General features: G+C 36.2%; 1 protein-coding gene across 3 annotated transcripts in view; it reads right to left on the reverse strand.

Moving 5' to 3' along the window:
• LOC107096735 (myosin-binding protein C, fast-type-like) overlaps positions 1 to 9,425 on the reverse strand; it is a 106,904-nt gene that overhangs the window by 2,008 nt on the left and 95,471 nt on the right. For all 3 annotated transcript variants that reach the window (XM_015393535.1, XM_015393525.1, XM_015393516.1), the window contains 3 exons: positions 8,032 to 8,191; positions 5,006 to 5,142; positions 3,848 to 4,034 (listed from right to left, as the gene is read on the reverse strand). In XM_015393535.1, coding sequence (XP_015249021.1) covers positions 3,848 to 4,034; positions 5,006 to 5,142; positions 8,032 to 8,191 — 484 coding nt within the window. The remainder of the gene's footprint in view (positions 1 to 3,847; positions 4,035 to 5,005; positions 5,143 to 8,031; positions 8,192 to 9,425) is intronic.

Here is a 9,425-nt window from a genome sequence, read left to right on the forward strand (position 1 = left end):
GGATGGATGGATGGATGGATGGATGGATGGATGGATGGATGGATGGATGGATGGATGGATGGATGGATGGATGGATGGATGGACGGACGGACTGACTGACTGACTCTTGGTCTATGAACTCTGAACTCCTATAGTGGATTTAACACCCAAAGAGTACATTCACAGACTAGGCCTCTACAGCTACAGGCACCGAACGAAGCTGAGAAAAACTTTACTCTCCATTTTGCTCTCAAACAGACCCGTTACCCAGCCTGGCAAATAATTTATCTCAGATGGTTTAAATTTTTTATTTGCTTTCTAACTCTATGGCATTTTTTGAGTCAAGATAGAGCTGTGAGATCTGTGACATCTGTTACATTGCTTTGGTGATAGTCCAATCATGTTTAGCTAACTTGTAATCTTTGTATTTATAATGTATTTTTTGGCTAAACTCATCGATACACCTGAAAGAATGATTAGGGAAATGTTATAGTGAACACATGGAGCCGCGTGAATCTCCATCATTCAAAAGACTGTCTCCCATAAAAATCGATGCAGCAAACGGCGGTTTAATTGGAGAAATTAACCTCCTCTGCAGGGCATGCAAATATCTTTTTTGTTTAAATTTTGTTCTCAATTTTGTTGCAAAGCAGAGTAATGAACAGGAAATTGGTAAATGTTCCACATTGTTAGATGTTTTGAAAAAATAAAAAACATAAATATTTGCTAAAAAACAAACAAACATTGCTTATTTATTTATTTATTTTTCCAAAGGGATTTTCATATGTTTGGAAAAGCTACATTTTTAGTATTTAGAGAATAACTCCTATTTAGTTAGGAAAACATTCCATGAAAGTTTTAATATTCCATTTCTAACACCTAGTTGGTGCAATTAAGTGTTAAATTATCAACTCCAGAAAGTTTTATCATTTAACACTAAATAAGAGTTACAATACCAACTCTCCAAAAAGACCAAATTAAAACTCACTTGTGTGGAGCCATGTAGACACTTCAAGGGTGTTAAAATCAGATCTGACAGTGTTGATTTGAGCATGTTGGATTTGCTGTGAAGGTATTTGACTTTGTGTTGTTGGTACAGGATGTATAAAATCCTTTCAAGACAGATTCTCTAAATATAGTCTCTATAATATAGTCATTCATGTGGGGAAATATTTATAAATGTAAGTGCAATAATCTTTATCATCCAATTAAAATCGTAGGCCTCTTATTCTCCTCTGCTCCCACTTCCTCTTTTCTCTCCCTCAAGAGTTTTTTTGCTCTAAGATGTGCAACTTTTCTCCTCTCTTCATTCACTCATCTTTCCTCTGAGTATTAAAGAGACAGAAACCATCTGCATAAAAACCTTTGCAGGGTCGCAGGTGGCAGTATTGAAATTTCCAATATAAAAAACATTTTGCATTCAAATGCAATGAGGAGTTTCACATCCAAATGATGTTCCTGCAGCTGTGGTCTTAACTGGTGTTGAGAAAAGAATCCGTGAATGCCTGTAGTTGTGAATTGTTACCAGTTTTCTGCTCTTATAGCTGACAGGAGGGACGCCTGTTGTGGCCTCTTCCTGTTTTGGTCCAGCACCTTCAAAGTTGTTGTGTGGTCAGAGATTTTATTCTGCATATATTCCTCCTAAATAAAATGCCTTCCTGTCATTTCAAACCAGTCATCAACCTCAAAACAACATTTTTCTCCACACAGCCGCTCTCATAGAATATTATATTACCGTCTTCAGATCATTCTCTGCACATCTTAGAGATGTTTTTTGTCTGAAAAGTAGATCAGCAGTCAAATTGAAAGTCCTTAAATCCTCTGTCTGTTTCCTATTTTGTCCTTCATTTAAACATTCATATGTTGTCCTTGCTGCCTCTTGATGCCTACATGCATTGAGTCGCTGCCATTGATGGGTTGATGCGCCATGTTTGTATGTCGGAGTTGTAACCCTTATGCCACAATATGTTTTGAGCGTCTTAATAATCTGTGGCGGCCTGGCTTAGCTTGCGCTCACATAAAAACTGTTAAGAGTGTCTGATGCAATAGAGGATGATCCTCTTTGTCTACCATAAAAAAATGAGGGACATATAGAGTGAAGGATATATAAAATCAAAGCAACATGCTGAAAAAGGAAGGGATTTAATGATGCTTTAGGGTTGCGAAATTCAGGAAATCTTTTAAAGTTTGAATCTTTAGATGGGAGCTCCTGGCTTGTGATTTCGGTTTTATATTCAGCTAGGGTAAAAAGTTTTAGCATAATCTTGACTCAAACAAGAATATTTCTCATAACTGCAATGGAGTATATCTTCACTATGTTCCTTCTTCACATATGAACTGCTCACTGCAGGCCTATATGCCCTCAGCGTTTCTCTATCACAGCATATATGACATCAACAACCCTGTGCTGCTGAGGCGTCATGTCTTATAGGGGCTGTTACTGAGGGCCACTGCCTGGACGGCTTTGGTAAAAATGTAGAAGCTGGGTTTGAGAAGTTGGAATAAAGAAGGTTTTCTATTAACAAGCTAAATGGGACTTTTTTTTAGAACTGAGTGGCCTTCAATCTTTGATGTGACACTTAGGAAAACATCAGATAATTTGGGAAATAACCTTTTACTCAAACCGTAATTTTCAGAGAAAGTTTCAGGAAATGTAATAAAACTTTTCCACCTTTGAACAAACATATTTGCCACGAAACAAAATCTCTTTTTAATTTAAATTCATTTCAGGGAAGAAAAAAAAATATACAAAATCTGTTTTTGGATAATCAGCTGAATATGTTGGAACTCAAATGAAAAGCACATTTATTGGTTCAATGGATATTATGTGGAATGTCCCTTGTTTCCTCAACTAGTAGCTTCCTGTGATCCCCATCCCCATCATATTTTTAGCACTTTTTAGAATTAAGAATATTACAATGTGTTTTGGAATAAAGACAGCACAGGAGAATTTAGATAATGATGAGAAAAGTGTAATAAAGAATAAAAAAATCAACAAATGATGGAGAAAAAAAAAAATGAGGTTAAAGAAAAACCAGACAACCCCAATTGTGAAATCAAATAAAATTTGGGCTCATTTTTGGTGAAACTGTTGGAATAAAGATTATTTCTGAACAGAAATCCCAGCTTAAACAAGTAGAGAAGCACAGAGTTGTGTCAACAATGCCTGGATTCCCCTTTTAAATCCTTTCACATTGATTGTTTAGTCCAAAGTAAGCAAAAGCAGCTTTATCCAAACCTATCTGGCCCTTCACTGAAAAACAATCTAGAAATAAGTAAAAATGTCTTAAATTAAGTGTATTTACCCTTAATTTGAGTAGGTAAATGAGATAGTTTGCCAATTGGATGGGTATTTTTACTCTTAAAATAAGATAATTAGATGATATACACTTGAAATAAAACAACATAACTGCATTTGTTCTTAAATTGAGAACGTAAAAGAGACATTTTGCCAAAAGAAAATGACAATTTAGGTTAAAAATAAGAAAATCACTATTGCATTAAGAAAAAATGACTTACCTAGATACGATTTTTTCCAAATCTTTATAGTCCTTGCATCTTAAACTCAATCATCTGCCGTAAAACTGGCCAACCATTTTGTGGTAGTGGATGTTTTAAAGTAGAGGACTTAAAATAATGCTGTTAAACGAAAACGAAAGCCTGAGCTTCTCTGTGCGATGAATCTGATCTGATAGCCCTCTACAGTGTCTGCTTTAGGAAAGTGCCAGAATAAGTTCTCAATGTTCAAAGGAGCCCTCTGAAGACCTTTAGAAAGCATAAGAACTGCTTTTTGATCCAGTCTTAGTGGATTAAAATAAAGCCTGCTGTTCAGAAGGCAGATAAAAAAGAAATTAGTCAAAGTTCGCACCTCGAACCTCCAGCTTGCACTCCACCTCGTCCTCCCCCAGGTCATTGATGGCCCTGCAGGAGTACCGACCCCCATCAAATAGGCTTGCCTTGCGGATATTCAGAGTTAACACCCCCTGGTTGTTCTGCATCAGGAACTTGGGGTCCCCATCGATGATCATACTGTTCTTCATCCAGATGATCTTTGGCTGAGGTGCAATGGGACAGGGTAGAAGGATGGAGCAGCAGCGGGTTTTATCAGGATGGAGGGATTGGGAAGGAGAGGAGAGGTAGAATAAAAAATCAGGTCAGGTTTGTGGTTCCGACAAATCTGATTTTGAGGGATGTAAATATTTGTCCTGCTCATTTAGGCTTCTGACAAAAAACAAAACAAAAAAAAACAACAACAAAAAAAACCTGCTGCAAAGACATTAAAACCGTTTGTATTCTTTTTCTCTCACAGTTTGTCACATAAAACACTGCAGCCAGAGGAAGTAAAATATGTGCAGGAGGCGCCTTCAGAGTCTGCAGCCTTCTTCGCTGCTGCAGGGTACAATAACTTCTCTCTGTGCATTCCACAGGTTTACTGTGCTGTATTTCTTTTCTTCTTTATTCTCTCAGCATTTCATCCTCATGCTTACATAAGTCTTCAAGAGGGACCATATTTGTAGAAAAGTATCACAGCATATATACATATATGCATATAAAAAAGGTAAAAAAGACAATATTAATGCCAAAACCCAATAAACTAAATTAAAAATAAGTATCTTATACATTCAATAACATACATTACTTTTTTATTCATTTAAATTTATTTTTTCCTTGCTTGCTTATTTTATGTTTATCTTTTCTATTAATTTATGATTTTTAAATGAGAAGCAAATATTTTTCTAATAAGTAAATAATAAATAAATAAGTAAATAAATCTAATTAAGTAAGATACTGTAAGATTAAAGATTGAAAGTACAATAATTGTTTCCTTTTTGTGATATTTATTTCCGTTAAGTTCCCCATTGATCTTTCGTTTCAAGCCCTTAACTAACAATAAAAAGCACATCAATTACATAAACTGCATTTCTGATTAACCAATATACTTTTATTCCGATTTACTTACTAAGTTCTCCGGATTGAAAAGGAAAATGTTTCCTTTGGCTTTTAACTTTAAAGTTAAGTCAGATACCTTTGGGTTTCCACGAACGGCGCAGCTGATGGCTGCAGTGTAGCCGGCGATCACGCTTCTGTCCAACAGACGAGCGGTGAATTTAGGGGAGCCGCTCATGTCCTTCTCCTTGTAGGCTTTGGGCTGATAGATCAGACCTAAACAGAAAAAGCCATGTTTGCAATAATCAATCTGCAAACAGTAAAGAAACATCTGCTTCAAGGCAAAAGCAAGAAACTGCCTTGTGAAGAGTTTTCCTTGGACAAGCTGGATTATCACCTTCTGAAACAAAATCTGACTGAATCAGTGGTCACATCTGAAGAATGTTCTGACCCAAGTTACAAATATTGGTCAATTGAGTTATTTACTTTATGTCTAAAAGGTACAGTGTGTAATAATTACAGGCAGAGGCGTATCCAGAACAATTTTATAAGGGTGGCCAGGCAATAACCAATGTACACTGAAGGGTGCCCGACAGCGGATCGGAACCTTAGGGTCAATCTATACTGGTCCAACAGGAAAATGAACAACCAAAACAACCATATTTTTCAAATAAAGACAAACTATACTTTCCTACAGCCTTTGCTAACAAATAGAAGCATATATTTAAACCTCCATCTAGATAAAAGGTATAGTGGATAAAATTCTTTCAGGTTTGAGTTCTGGTTCAAACATCTTTTCCATTGTCATTACTTACCTACTTTTATCAATAATCATTCTGCATAAAATTGATATTTAAAAGTACTAATATCTACAAAAATTGTTTACTTACTAAGTTTTTATTAGAATAGTTATTTATCTATGATTTAACTGAAGACTGACTTGCATTTTCTCTTTACCCCCATATAACACAAAATCTAGTTCTGAAAAGAGCATGAATTCTGTATTTATTATCTTTAACATTAGTATATTGAACTGCATAAATAACCACAGTGTTTTTGTTGTCAAGTAGACTTAGACTTTAGACAGATTTTGTTTGTAATTTTGTTTACACAAGTGTAAAACAAAAAGAAATTTCGTTTGAAACAGCTCACTGGACAATTTCATCTTTTTAAAAGTGCAGCCTTGAAAAATAGTAAAAATGACAGTAAATTTACAGTTCTAACAGTTTTTTTAAAGTAATTGTTAATCTATGAAAAATTAAAAATATTTTGAATATTTAGCGTATTACTGTAGTATCACTGGAGAGTATTATGGGGGAAAAAATGGTAGGGGGGGCCAGGGGTGGCCATGACAACGCTTGGCCAATCTTTGGCCACCCCTACCATTAAGCTCCGCCCCTGATTATAGGGATTTAAATGTAATATATTATCTATTTGTATGTTATTTATTATCACCTATGAAATGAAAGTCTTCATTTTTACAGTAGGTTTGACGTGCCTTAGAAACTGCTATTTGTAATTAAAATTGGAGTGGGTTCGAGGGATGGCGTTATTTAGGCCTACAGTATATACAGTCCTGCACAGACTAATAAAATACTATTTATAAAGTTATCTACATAAACTAGATTTACTCCGCCCATAACAAGCAGCCGCCTAGTTCTTATGATGGTTTCAAGTGCTAGTTGTTCAATTTTTGATGGGGGTTTTTCTGGGCAGACTTGCATCTTTCTCCTCTCCGCGGTCTGTGTTTGATTTGGTCAGAGCACCCAAAACAGGGGGACAAATCACCTTCATCATCATTAGTTGCTTTTTTATTTTCTTTAGTCCAACTGTTTTTAATGTTCTTTTTTTGTTTCTGCATTTTTTATTTATATATTTTTTCCTACTTGCTTTGATTCTGTTTTATTTTCCTATATTTTAATCATCTAAAGCACTTTGCATTGTCTTTGTGCTGAATTGTTCTATACAAATAAATTTGCCCTACCTTGCCTTGCCTGGGTTAAAAAAAGGTAAGGGGTTATGGCGTTCCTGAGCTGAGACAGGAGCAGCGTGGAATCAATATGAGAACAGCGGTCAGTGTCGATGTACTTGATCAGTATTGAAAAACAGTATTGAAGAATTTATGGATTTGATGTTATGATCTTTAAAGAAACCCCATCATCACTTGAAAGGCTAGATGGCTTGTTCCACCCCTCGTCAAACCATCCATTCTCTTTGTCCAAAATCTAAACATTTTAGTCATCAAAGGTGTCTCCTGTGTTCCTGAGGTGTAATCATATATCTGAAACTTCCCCAGAGCTGCTGGGTCTCCCGTGCTGTAACATACTTTTGTGTAGTTGTTTTTTTTCTCTAGTACGGGAGTTCAAACAGGCACTGCTTAGCTTTGGTTTTGGGGTTCTGGTTTTGAGATGAAGTAGTTTTTGTCTGAGTGTGCCTTTGGGTTTGAAATTCACTGGTATGTTGTGTTTAGGGAAAGGCCTCCTAAGTGTTCCAGAAACTCCTGACTCCTGACTTGGTTGTGTTCCCTTGTATGTTCACCGCTTCCATGTAAATATTAAACACAGTGGCTGAAACCGGCGAGTCCATGGCACAGCCATGTTTCGGTTGGTAAAGATTTCCACTGTATTTTAAATAGCTTGAAAAAGTTCAGTTTAGGAAACTGGATGTGGTCTTTCACACATAAGAGGACTTTATTCTAAAGACAAGATGCTAGACTTTGATAAGAAAACATGCAGCTAACATAATTACATTTGGGGATATAGTGTAGGAAGAGAACCATGGCTTAGAATTGCTTTTGCATTGGCCCACTTTAAACTAACTGATGTAAGGAAGCACATATCATAATACCGCCACATAAATTAGAATAAAACGTAGGCTTACTTCATCTAGGTGTAAAACTTGATGCTTCAAAACACTTGCAATACGGTGCATTGATGCATTACGTGGTTGGTAAATCCACATAGTTTAAGTTTGTTCTGTATTTTAAATATGACAATAACAAGTTCTGCTCCTGAGTTCATACAACAAGTCATAGATGACAATCATGCATGATTTCTTTTTTATATTATAAAAGTTGAGAGAGCAGTTGTATTCTAGCCAATGTCAGTTTCATTTCAGTCGGTGTCTTTTGTTAAGAGTCCAGAACTATGCAGGGATTTTATTCACCTGCTTTGGTAATGACAGCGGTGTTCTTGCTGCTGCCGGGATCGTCGCTGAGGCCGCAGATGTTTTCGCTGAACACTCGGAAAGAGTACTCGTTCCCCATGACCAGGTCGGACACAGTGCAGCTGGGCCTGCGGTTGTGCTCATAGACCGTGAACCACTCCTGAGACAGAGAGAGGAAGCAGCAGCTCAGAGAAGCTCACATCTGAAGTTCAGGCCTATAAATTTAACAAACTTCCATCCGCAGCATCTATTAAAGCCGTATCAACCCACTATTTATCCAATCTAAGTTATTAAACCTAATGACATTGAAATAACAAACAGCTCTAATGATGGGTAAAGTTAAAAATAACTACCGGGAAAATTATTCAAGAGAAGGAAAGGAAATTACAGGTTAACGGGTATACGTCAAAATTAAACACAGACGATTAGATTTCTGTCTATGGGGAAAAGATCTGTAACATTAATTAATGTCCAAACATCGTAAAAAGGCTTTAAAAAGATGATTATAGATTATTATTATGCTTGAATAATCATTATTATTATTACCATCTATTACCTTTTACATAATTGAATATTATATTATTCTTTATCCTCTTGATGGAACATACTTTATTTTTTAATAGATGTTTTAGCTACAAAGATTGTATAAAATTTTTCTCATTTTATTTTATCAATAAGAAAAGAGTTATCCTTTGAGGCTGTGGAGGATGTATGTTAATTATGAACACGCTGCTGACATTATCCTCAAACACATCATCCCTTCAGCTAAAATTTTTCTAGCGGTTTTAAGATAAAGCTTTTTCCTTCCACTTTATTTTCTAATTTTCTCCTCATACTGACTAAAATGTTAAGGCCTGTTGGATCTGAGATGGACTTCTATGGTCTTTCTGATTTCTCTGATCAATGATATCTGATTGGTAGATAGATTGCTTTACTGATTTCTTGCCTGTAATGATATCCTCAGAACAAATTGAAACAAGCAGAGATTACATTTTAAAAGCCAGTCCAAGAAAAGCATGAGCAGATGAGTTGGCTTATTACGCCTGCACAGTCTGACTTTGTGGTGAATTGTTTTTCGTTTGTAAAAAAAATATTTTTTTCTCAGTTAAATGTTAATGAATGGTCTGGAAACTGTCAGAAAACCTTTCCCTGAGCAATGGATAGTGTTGCGCCAATGCCATTTTTGGACCTCGATACCGATACCTGTGCAGTATCAGCTGATACCGATACCATACCGATGCTATCTGTTTGAATGGTAAATGGTAAATGGCCTGTACTTATATAGCCCTTTTTCAAGTCAGGAGACTCGACCAAAGGGGTTTATACTACATTCAGTCAAGCTACATTTTAGCTACAGCTGCCCTGGGGCTCACTGACAGAGGCGGGGCTACCGT

This window comes from Cyprinodon variegatus, unplaced genomic scaffold, assembly GCF_000732505.1.
Source record: "Cyprinodon variegatus isolate N-32 unplaced genomic scaffold, C_variegatus-1.0 Scaffold24, whole genome shotgun sequence".
NCBI lineage: Eukaryota > Metazoa > Chordata > Actinopteri > Cyprinodontiformes > Cyprinodontidae > Cyprinodon > Cyprinodon variegatus.